Source organism: Sminthopsis crassicaudata, chromosome 1 (genome assembly GCF_048593235.1).
Source record: "Sminthopsis crassicaudata isolate SCR6 chromosome 1, ASM4859323v1, whole genome shotgun sequence".
NCBI classification, from domain to species: domain Eukaryota; kingdom Metazoa; phylum Chordata; class Mammalia; order Dasyuromorphia; family Dasyuridae; genus Sminthopsis; species Sminthopsis crassicaudata.
Window position 1 is genome coordinate 218363366 of NC_133617.1, and position 22853 is coordinate 218386218.

At 33.4% G+C, this 22853-nt stretch overlaps 1 protein-coding gene across 1 annotated transcript in view; it reads right to left on the reverse strand.

Moving 5' to 3' along the window:
- CEP192 (centrosomal protein 192) overlaps window positions 1-20625 on the reverse strand; it is a 164431-nt gene extending 143806 nt beyond the window's left edge. Inside the window, exons 1-9 of the mRNA XM_074279226.1 lie at window positions 20382-20625; window positions 17311-17361; window positions 14984-15130; window positions 13324-13535; window positions 11149-11247; window positions 10328-10468; window positions 8941-9098; window positions 7430-7583; window positions 4429-4637 (exon numbers count right to left, since the gene is read on the reverse strand). Of these exons, the coding sequence (XP_074135327.1) occupies window positions 4429-4637; window positions 7430-7583; window positions 8941-9098; window positions 10328-10468; window positions 11149-11247; window positions 13324-13535; window positions 14984-15130; window positions 17311-17361; window positions 20382-20492 (1282 nt within the window). The 5' untranslated portion in view covers window positions 20493-20625. The remainder of the gene's footprint in view (window positions 1-4428; window positions 4638-7429; window positions 7584-8940; window positions 9099-10327; window positions 10469-11148; window positions 11248-13323; window positions 13536-14983; window positions 15131-17310; window positions 17362-20381) is intronic.
- Between the last annotated feature and the right edge of the window lie 2228 nt (window positions 20626-22853).

A 22853-nucleotide genomic window follows, 5' to 3' on the forward strand; every position in this document is an offset into this window, starting at 1 on the left:
TGAGTTGATGAGATGATCAACTTAAGAAAAAAAAAATTCATAGAGGATTGAGGTACATGAACAGGTGTGTGTTATGGATGCTAAGTTAGCAGAGGAGAAAGAAAAGGAACAATTTAGAAGATATCAAGATAGGAGAAAGAGAAGGGTTACCAAAAAAAGTATTCAGAAAAGAGGTAGCCAAGTGTTTAAAAGTGCAGAAATTCATTAAAGAAAAAGCATTGAAAAGCATTATTGCTAAGACTGTTGAGCAGTTTCAGTTGAATGAATTTAGAAAGAGCCTGAAGATAGCACATACCTTTTTCTAAAGGTTTTGGCTCAGAAAAGGAGGCTATAGGAAAAATAGTTTGAAGGCACAATAGGGCCTAGCAAGATTTAGCTATATTTGTGAGCAGCAGAGAAAGAGGCAGTACATAAGAGACTGAAAAAAATTTATGATTATAGGGAGGATTTGCAGAACAAAATAAAGGATACTTGAAGAAAAGTTGTTCTCATAGGCCCAGTGAAATGTATGTCATCAGAAAACCAACCTACCCAAGTTTGAAGTATCATCAAGTTGATGAGGAGTAACTGAGGTTCTAAACAGAGATGGGTCAGTTCCTTTCTCTCTTTCTCCTTCCTTCCCCAAAGTAACCAAGGGTGGCATCAGCAGCAAATGAATTTGCTACTTATTGCTATATGGAAACAAAGTCTTTATTGATAGTAAAGGGATAGACAGGCATTTGGCCTTCAGGAAGATCCAAACTGTCTGCAAGGGAACGTCAGTTGACAGGCATTGGCTGGTATACACCAAATGCAAAGTTTTCATTTTTCAGCCTTCCTTATATACATAACTAGAGTCATCAAAACAATGTTTGCACAGAGATGTTATCAAGAGGTTCTGGAGATATTTGTCAATAATACAAGAATTCACTGTTGTTGTAAATAAGACAGGAATTTTTTTTATTATTGTAAATAAGACAAAAATTCTGTTATCTCCTTCAGTCTCTCCCCAGAAAGGAATTTCAGATCATTAGAATGGTGGCTGAAAACCAAAACTAGCCCAAAGGAAGCTGGAGATTAAACAAGGAATATCAAAGGGGGGGCTACCGCCCCCAACAAAGTGAACAACCAGATGAATTTTTCAACCTAGCCATATACTAAATATAGAGATTAAGCTTGAATTAAAAGTACATTCACACCAAAGACATTACAGATGGTTTAAATATTAGTTAACTTTTATTAAGATATTACAATGGGCCAGGCTCTGTACTAATCTATAAATAAAAATACAAGCAGTCTCCCTTGAGGACAGTCCTCTGTCTTCAAGAAGCTTATATTCTACTGGTAAATATTACACATAAAAGAAAACCTAAAGGAAGGTAAAAGAAAGAAGGTACCTGGAAGGAAAATGATGACGTCTATAGTAGTGCAGCCTAATGGGAAATGAAAAAATAGCTATCTAAAAAATTCTCCTTAAATGAATGGGAGAAGCTGTCCAATATGTCCTAGGGTAGAGGGTACTTCCAAGGCATGAATTGCAGGGTACAAGTGTATATATGTATGGGTATGTGGATGGATGGATGGATATTATTTTTAAGAAATGAGCACCTTTTAAATATAAGTTTTTGAACACTGAGACAACTAGCTAGCCAATTAGTAAACAATCGCTGACTACCTTTATTATTAAAATTGGTTTGGACAGGAATTCCTAGAATGAAAAGGGCACAATAAGTGGAGACTAGGGGTAACATCCATTTTCTCAATATAATTCCAATTTTTTTCTATAAAAGTTCAGAGAAAAGTGAAAATAAATTCCTAGAACACTTAAATATGGACCTCTAGTCAGAATAGAGGTTCTTAATCTATTTTGTCATGCAGTCTTTAACAGATTTTTAAATGCATAAAATACATAGGACTGCAAAGGAAATCAAGTCATATTGAAAGTTATTTAAAAAAAAATTTAATTCCCAAATTCCAGTTCAAGAATCTCAAAGTTTGTAATTTATTTTGATGGTGAGCAACATTTTAATCCCATTCAAATTACAGAAAGGCACTTTGATGGCAATTCTAAAAGGTTTCTTCCTCCTTCCCCTCTGGGATCATTGCCTGTAAATACAATACAATGAGCATTTATTAAGTGCGTATTATGTCTTAGTAATTATGTTACATAGTAAGGATACCAAGACAAAAATAAGAGTTCCCATCTGATGAAACTTAGACACTACATTAGAGGTCTTAAGTGTAAGGAAACTAAACCATATTCTTCAATTACAACATTAAATCCTCATTATAACCTTCCATTCTTTGGCAAATTAAAAAGGCATCAAATATATATCAGATGTAAACTTCCTTCTTTCATTATAATAAACCAAATGGGTAAATCATAGTACATAATTAAATACTTCCCTTATCATAAAACACTTTGTTGAATATATATATTGCCTAACCTTAGATACTTGAAGAGAGATCTAAATGTAATAGTACATGCTAGTAACAGGCTGAGACTGGGGATATGTGTATCTAGCTGGAAAATTGATCTGCAAAAGCAAGGCCATAAAGATGGGGTATATGCCCTACTGGCACAAATATAAGTCTCTCCATTGTAGGAACTATTCCACAAAAAGCAAGTCAAAGCTCCTAAGCAGAAAAGGTGGTTGAGGAGGGGAGAATTGCATCCACAAATATACTGGGCAAAACGGGGAGATCCAGTCTTAAAAAAACAAAAACAAAAAATACAAAAGGACTTCAGAAGCTGTATCATCCAAATTCTATCCTGGACAACCATTTCCTCTATAATCTATCTGCAAGCAGTCATCCCAATCTTTAAAAATTTCCAAACTATAATAACCCACCTGTAAAGGGCTGAAACTCTGAAGAGGTACACTAGAATCAGAAAACTGGGCACTTAAGGCTAATCACCTATTGGACAATATTCTAGTAGCATACGCTTGGGAAAATGGCTCTTCCCACTATTCTGTGCTGGCTCAATCTTTTCGTATATACAGATAATTGTAGGACTAGACTAGAATTAGGTGAAGAGAGGTTGGTGTTGAGCCTCTTGGAGTTTCATCCATCTCCTTTACTTCTCCCCCTAATCCCTATCTGCATACTTATTATGTATATATGTATATTTAGCCCTTTACACCCACCATCTTCCAAAAATGGTCTATTCCCCTTTTAGACAGTATTAATGTTTTGTTTTGTTTTCCCTTAGCACCTTTATTTGACTCTTTGACTTTCACCCACTGCTTCTAGTTCAGCTTTCTAGGGCCATGCTAAAGAATATTATGTAGCATATGTGAGTAGCTGCCAGTCACTATACTTTGTGCTTGAGAAATAGATGCTATTATTACTCCATTTTACCTTTGAAGAAAATGAGACAAACAGGTTAAATGACTTGTCCAAGGCCATAAAATAAGCATCTGAGGAGGGATCTAAATTTAGATCTTCATTACTCCAAGTCTGGTACTATATCCACTCTACCACCCAGCTGCCTCTAACAAAATCTTCCACATTAATAGCCCTTTAAATAGTTATCACATCCTTTTTCTTCAAACTGAATACCCCAAGTTCCTTCAATTACTCACATGTCCTTTGTCATCTAGGTGACCATACCCCTGGCACACTAAAGTGACAATATCTGAAAAGGATGTTACTGATCTTATAATTTTAAATTAATCTGTCATTTTAAGTGTATAATACTCATGCATGGCTTGAATAACTTTTAAAATGATGGCACTTCCACTTTAGAATGCTTACTTTTAGAGCTGTTCATTCCCTAAAATTTAATGGCATACGAAATTAATGGAATAGTCAGAAATGCTAATTATCAAAAAAGATACATTCATACCTTTTAATATATTTATTGAGTAGTGAGATCACAATTATAAAATTTGATATTTATATTTGAGAAGCAGCTTCTTTAAAAATGACCAAACACTACAAATTATGTTTTGCTGCATGATACACAGGAATGGTTTATTTTGCTTAACTAATCAGTTCCAACACTAGCCTTCAGAATTTAAAAAATAATTCCTAAGGTATGTTCAAAGGCATGTCGAAATTAATAATTATACACTTTCACATGAATGTGACAAATCAAAAACTCAAGACCATGATAATAAACTTAAGTACAAAATAAAATGTAGAGGACAGGCACTTTGAAGTAAGCTATTTTTCCACATAGCTAGCTTTCCACAGTTAATGCTTGTACATATCATATTTCATCAAAGGATATCAACCAAAGAAACAAACAGTCCTTTGATGCACAAGCACAAACATATTTAAATTCAAAATTCTGCATCCTATTTGCAATACATGCAAGAACATCCCTGAATTTAGAAAATACCTGGAAAAAATGAAAGGGGGAAAAAAAAAAAAAAGCAGCCAGGAATGAAAGCATTTACAAGCATCTGAATAAGGCCTTGTAAAATTTTAAATGTGTGGTTTAAATCCCTTCATTCTCAGGTAAGGGATTAAGAGGCTGAGAGATATATCGTCTGCGAGGGTGAGGATACTGGAGGTTGGCAGTGTCAGCATCGCAAGAGTGCTCTATCAGAGGAGGAGGAGGAGGAGGAAGAGGAGGAGGAGGAAGGATCTGGGCATAACTGGACCATCTTGATCCAGCCCGTGGGGAATCCAGAGGGGGAAAGAAATACCTGAAACAATGAAAACAGGAACAAAACACCAAAACAAAACAAAACAACAACAACAAAAAAAACAAAACAGAAGAAAAAAGAGAAAAGTAGTAAATACAAGGAGAACCAAAGAGGAGAAAAGACATGCTGGAAAAAAAAAAAAAAGCTTTAGTATATTCATGCCAAAACTAAGGGAACATAATAGCAGAAATCAAGGCCCTGATTCAAAAATCAAGATTGCTTAAGCAAGTTTGGAAACTTTACACACACACGGTACAATTTTTTTAAAGAAAATACTTTTAAAATCCCAGTACAGGTTAAAAAAAAAAAATAAATAATTTGAAAATTTAAAGGATTTTCTAGTCCACCACACCTTATTTGATGCTCACTTAGCTGAGTTTAGTAATGTTTCATTTGCAGCAGCAGCAGCAGCAGCAGCATGAGGCACATATTTTATGCAAGTGCATATACAATACTAATAACCAATTAAAAAACTTTCACATAGTATAGGTAGATATCACAACACTTTAATGACTATCTCTCACAGAAATACAATCATAATATGTACTTACATGTTTTTCCTGCAAAAAACACAGTATAGCTACAGATTTCTAAGTGAAAGGCTAAAAGAATTAGCCATATCATGTTGTATTCTGCCATTTATTATAACTTACCCGTAATATTTATGCACTTTAGTACACTTGAATTATAGATATTAAGTGTAAGGTTTAGAGCTCTGGGGAATATTTACTAAGTGGAACAGCCAAGTAAATAAGGAATCTGGGAACATGCCACCTTTAAGCTTCATTACATGCTGCATTTTAAGTGGATTTTTAAGTGCTTCTCAATTTACAGTACCTTTTAGAATGTGTACTTGGTGGAAACCTTACTCCATGAAATCACACCATAGGAACATACAAGCACATGATAAAAAAATTCTTTTTAGTGAGCACTAATAAAAAATGCTTACAAAAGCAGTTTTATAATATAAATGAATACCAAACAATAAATTTAGCTCTCATCTGTACAGTTAAATTACTGTCAGTGCATTCTAATTCTTTTAATGCTAACAAATTTAAATGTTACAAACTAATTTACAAGTTATACCAAATATTAATATGAATAAATCAAGACTACAAAAGTAAAACAAATTGGCACTCAAAACAATCTTTATGAAAAATGATTTATTCAATCTTCAAATTTAAAAATTATAAAAATTCACCATTCTGTTTCTTGTTTTGAGAAACAAAACCAACAAAAAGGTCTATTTTCTTCCAAATGGGAGCAATGGGAGTTCTTTCCACCCTCATACTCACAAAGACAATGATCGTGTTTTTTTTTTTTCCTATAACCCATAATATTTAGTTCACAAACATTTCAAAGAACTTTAGTGAAAATTTGTCTCAACAAGAAGCCTCTCCATTTAATTCAAAAGTTCCATTAGTGTCAACAAATGGCACTGGGAAGTAGAGAAACAGTGTATTTTTTTTTTTTAAAAGCCTTAAGATTGCATTTAGGAGTGAGCAGGCTGCTGGTGTGTCTTGGGAGAGGTCAAACGGCGCTGGGGAGGGGAAAAAGGAGCTTGCTTCCCATTCCTGTGTGCATGCAAGAAGCAGCAAAACTGCAAAGTTACTCCAGTTAAGCTTGAGATCAGCTGTGCTTTCTGTTAAAGAACATAATACAAATGGAGAAGGGAAAATGCATCACAGATCTAAACACACATGATTATTATTGGCACAATAAGACTAAGACTAAGATTAAAACGAGTTATTTTATAAGCTTAAAATTAAAAATACACAAAAGGACTGATAATCATTCTTGTTTAGTCATTATTAGAGCTCCACAATTGGTAAAGCCATCTTCATGAATGTGTCACTCTGAAATTAATCTATTTTTTGGTAAAGATAGTTTATTTCACTTGTATTTTTTTTTTAAAGTTTATTTATTAAAAAATAATCTCTAAAGTCAAATTATATGGTTTTTTAAAATAACTTTTGCAATTTGAAAGTTGTATAGCTACTTTATAACTGAAGCCAGCTGCATTAAATAATGTCATAAGTAAACCAGATGTCAGTTCATTAAAGTTATAATCTGAAACCCAATTTCACAAGTGTATAATTTAAGCAATGATAAAGTAATATTTTCATCTATACTTAATTTGGAATATAAAAATAAATTATTCCTCTTCAGAGCATTAAGCATTATCAAAAATACAACAAAATGGAATCATCAAATATGCTATATAAAACAACAGAAATATTCTGTTTCCTACTAATATGCTAAAACTAGGAATTAAGAAATCCGATTTTCTTTGTCTCCTATTGTAGTCTCCACTCTAGTTCATTAGCAAAATTAAAATAAATTTAATTCAAAATAACCCTACTAATACCTCTACAAGCCTTATGACATTCTTTTAAAAGAATAAATTTGCAGACTCAATGTCTATATAAGTAAATTTTCTCTAATAATAGTATTAAATGTCATCAAGGACTATTTCATTTTTCTTAATACTTCAAAATCGAAATGGTGCCTTTAAAATAAGCCATTTACATGTCTAAAGACAGATCATTAAACTTCTAAAGATAATTCAGTATACTTTGTAGTTGTGATAGCTTTATCAAAGTAAGTACAAATATGTTGGAACAGTCATAATATTAAAGATTAATTTCTAAACAACAAATGAATAATTCTGAGGGTTTTTCCTTCAAAAACATAAAACAAACATCAGATTTCTTTTTAGTACAGGTACCAGAACGAAGCTGTGAAGAAACTGCTACTTTAAAATTCCCAAGCTTACACACAAAACAGCCTACCTGCTAGCTGATGATCCATTTAATGAATTTTGTAGATTTGGATTGTTTGACCCTAAAGAAGCATTTGAGATTCCCTGCTGAGAAGAGCTCCCATTGACTGGGCTCCCATTACCTTTCAAAATACCAGTGCACTTCCAATTGTCCATATAATTAGCTGTGGAAAAAGGTGAAATCTATTAATATTTAGTTACTCAAGGGGACAAATTTGTCTCCCAAAAGAATATATCAAATAGACAAATGTTCAAATGACATTTACTTTAAGTACAAATATTAGTAAATAAAGAGAACAATTTCCCCAAATGCATTAAATGATCTGGATTTGGTGGGTTTGTTTTTGTTTTGTTTGTTTTTTTTAACACTTTTCTAAAACACAACAATTGAAAAAAAAAAATCAACTCTGAGAGCTGAGAATTTCTATAAAGAAATATTTATTAACTAAATTAAGCAACATAAAAAATTGGGTTAAAATTCCATTTCCAAAAAAGTTAACAATTATAACTTTTATAATTATAACATTTTAACAATTATTTTGTTAACAATCAATTATTACATTAAGATTAAGGCTTTTTCTTCTTTATTTTCTCATTTATTTCCTGACTATATAAGTCAGTCATTCTCTAAAGGACATGGCTAATTGATGAGATGTTCTACTCAACTAAGAGAACTTATTTCTGTTTATTAGAATCTAATCTAGGCAAATTCTTGCTCCAAGAAAATGAGCCCCTATCTTTGTCCTCCTTTATTGGATAATGTTGGAGAAAACCAACCAGAGTGGTCTGGATGGAGATTAATTCTCCTGTCCAGATTGCTAGAGGCAGAAGAGTCCCACGATCAAGCCACATTCTCAATAGAAAAAAACTAAAGACTTCTAGCCCACCTTTTCATTAAATGACCACCAGAGCTGAATTCCACTTGTCAGGGTCATGCCCTTTCAAAAAAATATTTAAGGTATTCAGTGTCAGGGGTCTTTGCTTATTGAAAGAAACCATTAACCACCAATTTATTATCCACTAACCTGATAATTAAGTTAATTATTAATTATCCAGAAACTAACTCTCTCTCTCTCTCTCTCTCTGGTTTTTTCATTCATTACTTTATCATGTTAAGTTCAATTATTCAATCATGTCTGACTGTGTTGACATGGCCCAGATTATCCATGCATTTTTCTTTGCAATATTACTGGAGTAGTTTGCCATTTCCTTTTCCAGTATATTAAGGCAACAGGTTAAGTGACTTGTCCACCATCATAGAGCTACTAAGTATTTGAGGCCAAATTTGAAGTCAGGTCTTCCTGACCCCAGGCCCACTGCTCTATCTCCTGAGCCACCTAAGATGCCTCCTATTTTTTTTATTATAGATAGTTTAGCCAATGTTTGAAAGACTTCCTTTGTTCAAAATGGAAACTTGGCAATTTTTTTTTTTTAGTCATTACTGTGTTAGCTAAAAGGAGTTTTCTAAGAGCAAAGAAATGTCTTTATTCATAATACAATTGTCATTCATTGAAATCTTACCTTTCCATAGTCTTACACAGCCATCATCTCCAGATGATGCTAGCACTGTCCCAGTTATATTCCAACTTACTCGCCAAACCTGAGAGTTGTGATTATCAAACTGAGCAACTATGTGAATCTCAAATTTTGTTGGCCCACCAGAAGAAGTTAATTCTTTCCTGTTAAAGAAAGTTTTAGTGAAGCAACCTCCAAAGGATTAGCAATATGTTGTTCAAAATGAAAAAATCAAAATTATCCAAACATATTAAAAGATCACATCCCATAAAGTTAAAGGGTTAAAAAAAAAATACAAAGGAATAATAAAACAAAAAGCTTTCAGGTAAAATAGGCAGTCAACTTCTCTATATAGTAAATTTCTAATACTTGAAACTCAGAATGCATCTAATTTTCATTGGATATATGCTTAAGAATTTTAAAGCACTGAAATAATTATACTAAGCAAAGTAAATCTACTCCCATCCTAAAAATACAGAATTAAAAATTTCTTGTAATTATTTTGTTTCAGAATATTAGTATTAATATTTTGAGAATCAATTGTAATATCCTATTTAAAAACTGCTTCAAATCTATGCTCAAAAAGTTATCAAACTGTGCATACCCTTTGATACAGCAGTGTTACTACTGGGCTTATATCCCAAAGAGATCTTAAAGAAAGGAAAGGGACCTATATGTGCAATATTGTTTGTAGCAGCCCTCTTTGTAGTGGCCAGAAACTGGAAACGGAGTGGATGCCCATCAGCTGGAGAATAGCTGAATAAATTGTAGCATATGAATATTATGGAATATTATTGTTCTGTAAGAAATGACCAGCAGGATGATTTCAGAAAAGCCTGGAGAGACTTATATGAATTGATGTTGAGTGAAATGAGCAGAACCAGATAATCATTATATACTTCAACAACGATACTATATGATGATCAATTCTAATGGATGTGGCTCTCTTCAACAATGAGATATACCAAATCAGTTCCAATAGAGCATTAATGAATTGAACCAGCTACACCCAGGGAAAGAACTTTGGGAGATGATTATGAACCACTACATAGAATTCCCAATCCCTCTATTTTTGTCCGCCTGCATTTTTGATTTCCTTCACAAGCTAATTGTATACTATTTCAATGTCCGATTCTTTTTTTTTTTTTTTACAGCAAAATAACTGTTTGGACATGTAATATATATATTGTACTTAACTTATACTTTAACATTTTTAATATGTATTGGTCAACCTGCCATCTGGGGGAAGGGGTGGGGGGAAGGAAGGGAAAAGCCGGAACAAAAGGTTTTTCAATTGTCAATGCTGAAAAAAATTACCTATGCATATATCTAATAAATAAAAAGCTATAATAAAAAAAAAGAAAGAAAAAAAAAAACTGCTTCAAAAGCTCACCTTACAGGTTTTAGCGTGAAAATTCTCACATCTTTGGTTGCTACTGCTAGGATATGGAATGATCTTCCCAAGTTTGGAGCAAATGAAATATCATGTACAGGGTCAGTGACTGTCATAAGGGATTCTGCTTTTGCATATTTCCTAAGAAAATTCAAATCATTTGCATAAAGTAATCCACAAGAAAAATAAAATCTTTACTAATATATTTTATCATTTCAGACTACAAGCACTCTGTAACAAAATTACTTTTTATAATTATACTCTTCTATTGTTAACTAATATTTAATCCAGATTTCCAAAATACTTCCTTTATGATTTAAAGTTTAATTTAACACAATTTAAACAAAATATCCAGAGTAAAAACTACATTGAAATTGAATCTCAATTGAACAATTACTAATTTATAGCATAAGAAAATTTCTCAGAAGTATAAATTGTACAGGTCTTACAAGATCCTACCATCACTCAGCACTGTAACAATGTAGGTTCTCAAGAAGACAATGATCTTATTTAAACTACAAAATATCTTTCTAACACAAACAGAACAAGTTAATTTGCTAATCTCTATTTCCTATAAGGAAATTGGATTAATATTTGCTAAATATCAACTCTGTATTGGCAACAAGATAAGATACAATATAATTTATTCTCATGTAATCTTCATAAAGTTATCTACATAGTAGAGCATAAATAAAATTAACTCAATAGTGAGCAGAATATAATTTACTTGAGTAAAAAACTCTTTAAAGATAAAAAATTATATACATATCAAAAAAGTAAAGAAAAACAAATTTAGACTTATCTAGACTGATTTAACTTACCTGGTATTTTCATTATATTCATAAATCTGAACCTTAGCAGACACATTTGGACTATTGTCATCACTTCCTACAGCTATCATAGGGGAATGAGCACGAGAACTGGAAATGAAAGGAAAACAAATTACTTACACAGACATATAATAATCATAATGATAAAAATAACTGATAATTGACTTTATATATCCTTTTACACCTCATTTGGCACAACTTACACATACTAGAATTAAGCAGCTACATATGAAAATTATGGAGCAATTGTCTCGTTGACCCCTCTGTGATTCACCTAATTTTGGAGGGTAAGGTTGTTGTACTGAAATTTAGGGATACATTTATACATTTTAAAACATTATCAATTACGAGCTATACACTATAATATGTGTTTTCAAAGAATACAATCTAATCAATAATTCTAATAGTTAATTGAGCTATCTGGAGTGATAAAATGAAAAGAACACTAGATTTAGAATTAAAGAACTTGAATGCAGGTGGTTTTGCCACTTACTAGTGGTTATAAAAAAAGCTTTAGCAAGTAACTCTGAAACTCAGTCTGTTTATCTAGGAAGTAATGAAAATCATAATACTATTCACCTCACAAGAACTGTAATGGCTTTGTAAATTATTAAATGCTGTAACCTATTACTATTATATCACTCATATTCAGGCCTTTCTGGATTTGTCTTCCCCCCATCCCCCCCAAAAAAAGACTTCAGACATTTGACAATCAAGAACACGGGATAAAATGACATGAAACTTTTTCCCCTTATTAATGCAAAAAATTTAGTCAAAAAGTCTTTGATAACTTTTACCTCCCTCCCTTCTTTGTAAAGATGGGACACTATGGATGTAGGATATTGATTGCATTTACTGTCAAATATAGATAATGTATTGTATGGCTTTGAACTACTGTTCTTCCTTAATCTTTGTTACAAAGAATGTGTTGCTAGGTATGAAAAAGGGCAGAGAAAAAAAAAAAAATATATATATATATATATATATATATATATATATATATATAAGTCATTAAGCTATCCATAAAATTATATTTTAAAAAGTAAAGTAGATTCTTAGGATAAAGAGAAATTGTGACAGTATTAGAAACAAAGTAGATATTTTGGCAAATCAGAATCCAGATCCAAGAGGAACAGCAGGAGAGAACAGAAAAACAGCCTCCTCCCCAGATGTCACTGGTAGTTCCAGATTTACCCCATGTCAACAACTTCCAGAAGGAACAAGGGGAATTCAATTTAATTCAATAAATATTGAGTGCAGGGGTAATGGACTGCCAGGGTAATAGGACATACACAGTTTATACTCTTAAAAAGTTTACACTCTGAGGGGCAACTAGGTGGCCCAGTGGATAGATCACCAGAAGTCAAGAGGACTTGAGTTCAAATCTGATCTCAGACACTTAACACTTCCTAGTTGTGTGACCCTGGGCAAGTCACTTAACCCCAATTGCCTCAGCAAAAAAAAAAAAAAAAAAAAAAAACTCTGGAAAGAATGATTCTATTTAGGACATTGCTTATTGTGAAGTTACAGACTTTTCAACTGTTATCTTCCTTGGTTTTCCTACCTAGGTCCATGTATTTTTTCCATAACTAGATTCTCAAAGCCATTTCTACAAAATTCAATACCTTGGCTTGAGTTTCACTGATTTTGCTGTCCTTTAAAACTAAAAACAAAGTCATAAAAGTTGTTTGTTTGACCATCAATTAATAATGGCATAATTTAAATAATGAAATACTAGGTCTAGGTTACAAATTTAGGATAAATTTTACTTTTCACATTGTCCATGAAAATATAAATTACACTGAGAATTACAAACTATGAATCAGGTTAACTAAAAATTTTAAAATTTTAAACATTTTAAAAGGCTTACAATTAATATTATTCCATTCTGCTAGTTATTAGAACATGCTTTGAAGAAAAAGTTCTTTAATTTACAAAACATTTCATAGAGAATTTAAGGTACTAATGTTAAATGTTATTTTCTACAATGATGAAGACAAGTTAAACTGTAGATTTCCATACTAGATCATTCAGAACTTTGACTTTCTGAACTTAAAATTTTCTTTTAGATTTTCTTTGACATACAAACAAAGCAAATTATCAAGTCATTGACTTTTTAAATTAAAAAAAAAAAAAAAAAAATCAAGGGATTAGGTTTCGACTTACCTTGAGGGATTCCATGAAATACAACTACAGCTTAGCTTACATGAAATTTCATGCTGTAGTGACCACTGACTAAGATTCATAACATCTGGAGCCTCATATATTCTCACTACACCATCTGCTGAACAGGTTGCTAACATGAGACCCATATGCTTAGGAGCAAACTTCACATCAGTAACTGATGTTCTGCTATCCACCAAAGTGGTCCTCTTAACCTAAAAGAAATGAATTAACAAATCACTAAAGTATATCAAGTGAAAAAGCATTTATTAAACATTTACTGTGTGCCACACAATATGCTAAGCACCAAATAACCTTTTATTCTCTATAAAATATATAGTTTCCACAGAGTTCTAAATCAAAGAATATGCAAGTGATTCTTGTTTTTTAAAGGCCATACCAGGGCAGTACGATCTCTGGTAGGCAAAACCATGCTATAAAAACTAAATGTTCTGACAACAGACCAAGTCTGATGTCTGAAGACAAACCTAAAATCAATGAAACTTATATTCAATAGGGTGACTGCTTGACGATCACCTCTTTGTTTACAACAATCCATAAAACAAGAAGAAGCGGCCCTAAGTTTTGTATGATCCCTTTCCCCTTCCACTTCCACAATTATAGTAGGAGCATATAAGAAAAAAAAAAGAATCATACAGTTTTTAGACCAACTATAAACATTAAGTATTCTACAAGCGAGATCTTTGCCAAATACTGATAAATGGAGATAACTCTTAGAAAACTAAACACCAATAACCTTGATATAAATAAAACCAGAGGACAATAATAAAGTGGTTCAAATTTTCTCCTTGAAGTGAAGAAAGAAATTAATAGTTTGTTTCACTGTTTCTCAAAGGAAACAAGAAATATTATTTTCTGGGACACTTGATATAGTGTTTGAGAAATAAGTGTAGCAATTCTATGAATCCAATATGATCCAATATATGGTTATTCCTTAACCACAGTGCAAAAGTAGGCAAAGAGGAGATTTTTAGAAAATTTGGAATAAGTTTGAAAAGAAAGGGCAAAGGCTTGTAGAGTTCTCAAAAGTCTCATATCTATTTATCATAAATATTTTCTTCCAGAAAAAAGTCCAACTGAACAGTGTTGAACATGTTGATCACTGATCATAAAAATAAAAGACTATCTTAACATAAAAGAAATAACTGGTTACTTATATGGAAGTCAGATCAGAATCAGCCATATGAGTAATCAGACCATCAACCAGCTAAAACAGATCAAAATCAACAAATTGGCGAGGGAAGAGAGGTAAAAATGAGATGGCCCCCCCAAAAAACAATCACAATTTAACCAGACCTATTCAAATGAACTACAAACAAGGAGAAAGGCAAAAAGATTTATCACCATTTTGTCAAGAGTTCAACTGATGTAAGACAGTAATCACAAATAAAAATGCCAAAAATCCAAAAAACAACTTAGCCAAGAAAGTCCTGATATTCTTGACTAGCCTTGCTGTTCCTTGAACAATACACAGCAAGATGAAAAGTAAAGAAAATAGCAGAAAAGAAAAGAAGGAAGAATGGAAGGAACAAGGAAAGAAGCAGAGGAGAAGAGGGCCATATGTTCAATGGGATATGTCACAGATAATAATCTGCATAGCTTCTCATCAGTGCCATAAGTGATTTACTACCACATGACTCACCCAATGACTCTGACCTCGAAGTTTATCATTGGACTCTCCCACTATTTCTTCCCAAACAGCAGCAGTTCTGTCAAAAGAACAGGAAGCCAAAACCTGTCCAAATTCAGGATGTGCCCATGTCACACGCCACACAGAACCACTATGCGTCTATACAGGGGGAAAAAAAACCAAAAAACAGCATTTTAAGAAAAAACTCTAAATGACTCCAAAAGAAATAACATTCCCAAAATTTTTGCATAAGATTACCTTCTTTTACATGAGCTTTTTTTCCTTAAGAAAGCACTGCATCAACCAATGCTAAGTACAAAATAAAGTATCTTCTAAAAAGTAAAACTATTTTTAACCTTTTGCTTTTTTTGTGAAAAAATAACTACTAAAAGTAAAAAAATATCCCCAACTCTCTTTTTCACATTTAGCAGTACTGTTTTTTACTCCCCTTACATGTCACAAACTATGAAATCTTAAGTGGCAGGCCTGTTAATGGAGACAAAAAGACAAGAAAAGCCACTCCTTCGTCTCAATCTCATTCTCTATCTATGGTAGCTCAGTACCAGCACTTATCTCATGAACAGAAAGGCCATTCTATTTTCTCATCTTTTTTCCATCAGCTCTATGGACTCAGGATAGTCAAACTTAATTTTTTCCCCTAAAATAAAAATGAATCTAGTTCTGGTCCTTTATACTCCCAAAGAACTGGTATCATTATCTACATGACATCTACATGAGAAAAAAAAGAAAAGGAGAGGAATACTTTTTGCCCCATTTGCTCTTTATTTCTGCCAATACTCAAAAACCTTCAAAAGGATTACATGTATGCATGGCTACAAAAGAGTAGGAAATTAATTCATATTAGTGAACTTCAATTCACAGAAACTAGAAAAGACAAATTACTCTAATTGGATAAAGTTGAGAAGTATTTCTACTAATTTTAGTAGGAAGTCCTACTTTACTCGTCTTCAAGAGCCCCTGTCCTCAATAGCTTCCCAATGTCTTTAGAACACCTTTCCCAGGTCCCAGTCATCATAACTTCCATTTGGAATTAGAAGAATCTACACTGCATAAAGGGAAGTGACAAGAAGGAGTTCTTGATCATGCTGCAATATGCAGAAGGGGGAGAGATAAAGGGAGAAAAAGGTATGACAAGTAAGAACAACTTGGCAGACCAAGTTGGATGACTAAATGCTTTTTCCACAGAAACATTCTTATACACTGGACTTAGATCAAAATACTGTCCTTGAGCTATATTACATAAGTTAAAGGTTTTGTATGCAGACCATGGAAACTCTCTCTCATTTATAAAAAAATTGTTTTTAAGGGGAAAATGTACTCCGGCTTCTATATCATTGACTTACAAAGTCAACTTATAGAAGAGAACCTGTTTCTACATTGATCTAGGTTTCAGAATTACATATATAATCCTCTTTTTTATTAAATTACAAATTAGATGTTTATTGTGCAACAAGAAAATGATATTCACACACATGTATTGTACTTAGACTATATTGTAACACATGTAAAATGTATGGTATTGCCTGTCGTCGGGGGGAGGGAATAGAGGGAGGGGGGGTAATTTGGAAAAATGAATACAAGGGATAATATTATAAAATATATATATATATATATATATATATATATATAATAAAAAAAAAAAAAATTACAAATTAGAGCACTTCCTTTCATCTCACTTCCTATAAGATGCAACTGCCATCATTCAATATTGAACTAACTGGTTATCTTTACTTCACTGTCTGGGGATCATTTCATCCAGGAATTGAATAGTTTAAAAAAACACAAGCCTGAGACTTTGCCTTCTTCTAAGACTACCCCCAATTTCTCCTGCTCTTAGTTTGCACAAAATTGTTTAAATATTCTCTCCCCATTACATAGGGAGCTCCTTGAGATCAGTATTGCCTTTCTTTGTATTCCCACTAAGAGGGGTGCTAAGTGCCAAATGTAGTGCCCAGTACATAATCCACATTTAACTTTAGTTGACTGCCTATTTTTATAAAATAATGTTAATTATGTTCCTAATAGAACAATCAACTTTTACCTGATTTTGTGCTCATACATTTTCAGTTTTTTTCCTCTCACTGTTTTAGATTTGTGTATTGTACATGGTAAAGACTAGGACAGTTTTATTGCACCTTAGTACAACTAGAATGGAATTCAAAAAACTGGAAAAAGTCCCATAAATATTCTTTCCAAGGATTGAATAGCAACACCATTAAGTCAAAGTGAAATACTTAAATTCAGTATGATCTGACAAAGTATTACACATAATAATCCAAATCATTAAAAAAAAAAAAAAAGTTTAAATGAGTATTTACCTTCCAGCTAGCAGTACAATGCCAGTCCCCACTTTCACTTTTGTCCCAAACCTGTAAGGAAATCAAAATTATCATCAATACTTGTTTACATTTAGTAAGAAAAGGATTTTTTTTAAAAAATGCAAAGTGAATACAAAATACATTCTACAAATATATACTACAAATCAATGTAGTAAAATAGAAGGGCCTCAAGATTTATAATCAATGGAAGTGGTTTTGAATCCCAATACTCAGCCATTTACTACTTTTGCATTTTTTAGCAAGTCACTTAACTTATCTATGCCTCAGTTTCCTCATTTATAAAACAAAGGAGTTAACTTAAAAAACCTCAAGGTTATTTCCAGGTTTAAATTTATGTTTTTACAATCTTTCTTTGAAAATTTTGCATTTGTCCTATGTACTTCTTTATAAAACAAAAAAATCATTCCCGTGTACTAAAATAACATCTTAAATAACAAAATGAAAATAACTTCTATCCTCTCAGACATATTTGACAACTTTAGTGCATTATGAAACCAGCATTGGCAGTTACTAATTTGAAAGTATCTACTTATGCCTATGAATTCTCCAATAGACAAATGGTCATATCCAAGCTATTAACCACCACTACATAGAGAAATGCTCCAAATCAATAATAGAGAAATACAAATTATAACATCTTTAAAGTATCACCTCACACCCATTAAACTGGCAAAGACATCAAAAAAGAAAAATTATAAGTGATGGAGGTGCTGCAGGAAAATAGGGATACTAGTATACTATTGGTTAAGCAGTTAATTGATACAATCATTCTAGAAAACAACCTGGAACTAACTACACCCAGAAAGTTCCTAAACTATACCCATTGGTCTAGCTATATAACTACTAGGACTATAACCCAAAGACCTCAAAGTTAAGAGGAAAACATGCCTATCTATATAAAAAAAATTTGTTAGCAATACTTTTGAAAGCAAAAAAACTGGAAACTAAAAGACTTTCCTAGTCTTGAGGAATGGCTACACAAATTACAACATACGAACTTAATGGCAAATGATGAAATGAATACTTTTAGAAAAAGCCAGACCTCTTTGAACTGAAGAAGAGCAAAGTGAGTGGAACTAGAATAATAGTTTATACAATAACTTTTTATTTAATTTTTTAACTAATTTTAAAAATTTTTACAAAAATTTTATGCATAGGTAATTTTCCAGCACTGACAATTGAAAAACATTTTATTTCAACTTTTGCCCTCCTTCCCCCAACCCCTTCCCCAAATGGCAGGTTGACCAATACATGTTAAATATGTTAAAGTATAAGTTAAATACCATATATGAATACATGTCCAAACAGTTATTTTGCTATACAAAATGAATAGGACTTTGAAACAGTATACAATAATTTTGTAGAGAAAACCTTTGAAAGAATTTATTACTCTGATCAATGCAATGATAAAAGAAGAATCCAGAAGACTAACTCACCTGCTGCCATAGATTACAAATGCAAGTAAAATTTTTTTATTTTTAAAATAGAAAATAAATATGGGCAGCTGTGTAGCACAAGAGACAGAGGTTTGAACCTGAAGCCAGGAAGACTCATCACTGAGTTCAAATCTGGCTTCTGTGACTATGGGCAAATTGCTGTTTGCTTTAGTTTCTTCAGTTGTAAAACAAGTTAGAGAAGGAAAGAGCAAAACCTCTCCGGTATTTCTGCCAAGAAAAGCCCAGTTCAGAGGCAGACAGGTCTGGAAATGAGTGAACAACAACAATAACAATAATATAAGCAAGTAATTGAGAATCTCTTACAATAAAAAAAAAATCTAAATAATCCTCTATTATGGAAGCTCTAGAAAGCTAAATTAGGTAAGATAAATCAGAATTAGAATAGGCAAAAGTTAAAAAAAAAATCAACTACACTCAAGGGTCCATCTCATCAATGTCAATATTACTAATCTTCAGTCCTATATCTGGTAATTCTGAAACTATAAGGATTTGAAACAATTTTACCACATTAAATTTAGGTATTCTGGAAGCATGTAAAAATGCCGGAGTAGACAAATTCATAAAATGGTGATAGTAAAACACATTTCAAATCATATCTAAGTGACAAATATCTGTGCATCAAAGAAGTGGATTTTAAAAGGGTCCTTATTTATAAATTCATTAGGTATAATCTTAATTACTTATTTTTCCAATATGAAAACGATATTAACAAAATATAAAATGAATAAGTTTTGTAACAATCTTTCTATTCTAAATCTTAATATCTGACTAACATGATATGTCTTTCCCTTTAGTCTCTAGTAATGGAACCCCTACATTAAAAATATGACACCTAAATATGGAACACAGGTTTGATGAATTTCCTCAACTAGATGGGACAAGGTACTCAATAAATATTGTCAGTATTAGTATAGGTATCGGAATCAATCTTTTGAAAAAAGAAATTCGATTAAATGGAAGAAAAAAACATTGTGTTAAGTTCAATTTCTTACACTATACTCTTTCTTGGTTTTTTTTTTTTTTGGTTCGGTGAGCACTAAGTTCACAATTTCATAAAATGCTTTAAAAAATGTCCTCGTGTTTGCTTAGTTTGGGGAGCAGCTGCCCTTTCTGAAAGAAAGCCCCTCTTTCTGGCTGAATAGTGACTCCCAGGCTGGAAGCCCAGGCCTAAAAGCGTTATTTTTTTTGGTTTGTTTTCTTAACTTGGAAGTTGAGAGATGTCTTAACCCAAATCCAGTGCAGGAGGGACAGATACTCCCTAGGATTACATACGAGAGCTCACCCCTAGTTGGGGTTCGCATGGGGGGAGTTTCAGTCTTATAGATCTGGCGGAAGCCAGAGGAAACAATGTTACCCCGAGCTCTCCCGGCCCGCCCTCATTCCGTCAATTTTGCGCACGCGCCCGGGCTCCCACGGAGGGACAGCGCCGTGAGGTAGCCCCGAAAACCTGCGCCGAGACTGGCCGTACGGAAGCCCGACGGTAGTCAGGCGTTCCCGGAACAAGATTCTGGCCCCGCGCCTCAGCCGCCGTAGTCCAAAGACGTAACTCGTTTCTCCCTGCCCTCTCTTTTCCCCCAGGGTTCTCTCCCTCACCTTCACACTCTGGTCACTGGAGCAAGTTGCCATTCGCCGCCCGTGGAAGTCAAAGGACACATCATGGATGAGATCCTTGTGATCCGCCGCGATACTGCGCGCTACAAACATCGCTGCCGCCACGGCGGGATTACCGCCTATTCGTCTCAGGCCTTGGGCCTTAGACTTCCGAAGGCGGTCCCGGGCGCACGCGGACTCTCCATGCACTGCGCGTCCCGTGCGGCGCGCAGCCGGGGAAAATGCGCTTGCGCGCTCCCATCCCCCACCCACTAAGTGAGGAGCCGTGAGAAAGAGCCTTCTCTCGAAGTACCAGCATGAGGCGCTCTATACCTCTTTACGTGGTGGAAAGTAGTTAAAAAGAGGGCTGGAGCCTAGCGAGATTATTTCAATTGTTTAAATTTTCTTTTTCATGGTGAGCTTAAAAATCGTCAAAAAAAAAAAAAAAACACCCTTTATAAAAAGAACAAAAAAGAAATGTATACATAAAAATTAAGAAGGCAGTCACATAGAAACTACCTCTTTTTTCCACTTTTCTATTTTACTTCTCTGAAGCTTTTTTAAAGTTTTGTTAATTTATTGGTATCTTTTGCTATGGCAGTGACCCACCTCTTGTCATATATTAACTTTGTGACATTGGATAAATCACGTAACCTGTCAATAATCTGTACAATTCTGTTGGACGAGACGTTGCCGATGTGCCAGCCTTCCAATGGGTGGAGGGAATTTCCTCACCCTGGAGTTTTCTCATCTCTACTAATGAAATTGGATCTCTAACTCCATCCCCTACTACTAACCTCGCTTGTTCGGGAGAAATGCCCCATCGGAACATTGTAAGCATAGTCTAGTACTACAAAGGGAGTATCTAGATGTAATGGACAATGTATGGGGCCTGGAATCCGAGTTTAGATCAAGCCTCCAACACTGATTAATTCTGTCCCTGGCCAAGTCACTTAATTCAGTTTCCTCACTTATATTTTGAAATTTTCTTTCATTTTATTGTTTTATAAATTGTTTCCCTGGTTCTGCCCATTTCACTGCATCAGTTTTTAAAAGAAATAATATAGAAATTACTTAGAGCCCACAAAGTGGCATATTTTAAAAATTTAGGAGCTTTTGTAAACCCAAAGCACCAACATAACCAGCCTAAGAGACTGTTGGTATGCAAGACTATTGAGAATATCAGGAATTCATCAGAATTTCATGGATAGATTTCAAGAGATTCATGAACTTTGAAGGGGAAAATATTAAATGTATATTTTCACTAGCCTATGGTTTCCTTTATAATCTTATGCATTTAAAATATTCTGTAGAATGATATATAAGTTTCCACCAGACGGCCAGAGCAGTTCGTGACCTAGTCTCAAAAAATTAAGAACCTCAGTGTAGGCTTTAAGGGAGAATAGTTAACCTGATCAGTTAGAAAAATAATTTATATATGAAACTGATTTGTACAGAAAATATGGAAAGTTATTTATGGCAGTTAAACATTCATATATTTATTTACATATCATACTTCATGATATAGAATGCAACAATAATGATATTACTTCATCTCCCACCCTCCAAAACAGCAAGTCCTACCAAAGGCTTCAATTTGCTTTACTACAATACTGAGTATTCTGAACAATTTGTATGAACTTGGAAAGTCCCTTTACTAGTTAGATTATCCTCATTTATAAAATGGGGAAGAAGAATATTTTCAAAGTCTTTCTTTTATATATATAACTTTTTATTTACAAGATCTATGCATGGGTGATTTTACAGCATTGACAATTGCCAAACCTTTTGTTCCAATTTTTCCCCTCCTTCCCCTCAGCCTCTCCCCCAGAAGGCAGGTAGACCAATACATGTTAAATATGTTAAAATATAAATTAAATACAATATATGTATACATGTCCAAACAGTTATTTTGTTGTACAAAAAGAATCAGACTTTGAAATAGTGTACAATTAACCTGTGAAGGAAATCAAAAGTGCAGGCGGACAAAATAGGGGTATTGGGAATTCTATGTAGTGGTTCATAGTCATCTCCCAGAGTTCTTCCATGGGTGTAACTGGTTCAGTTCATTACTGCTCTATTGGAACTGATTTGGTTCATCTCATTGTTGAAGATGGCCACGTCCATCAGAATTGATCTTCATATAGTATTGTTGTTACTGTATATAATGATCTCCTGGTCTTGTTCATTTCACTCAGCATCAGTTCATATAAGTCTCTCCAGGCCTTTCTGAAATCATCCTGCTGCTCATTTCTTACAGAACAATAATATTCCATAACATTCATATACCATAATTTATTCAGCCATTCTCCAATTGATGGGCATCCACGTAGTTTCCAGTTTCTGGCCACTACAAAGAGGGCTGCCACAAACATTCTTGCACATACAGGTCTCTTTCCCTTCTTTAAAATCTCTTTGGGATATAAGCCCAGAAGTAATACTGCTGGATCAAAGGGTATGCACAGTATATAGTGA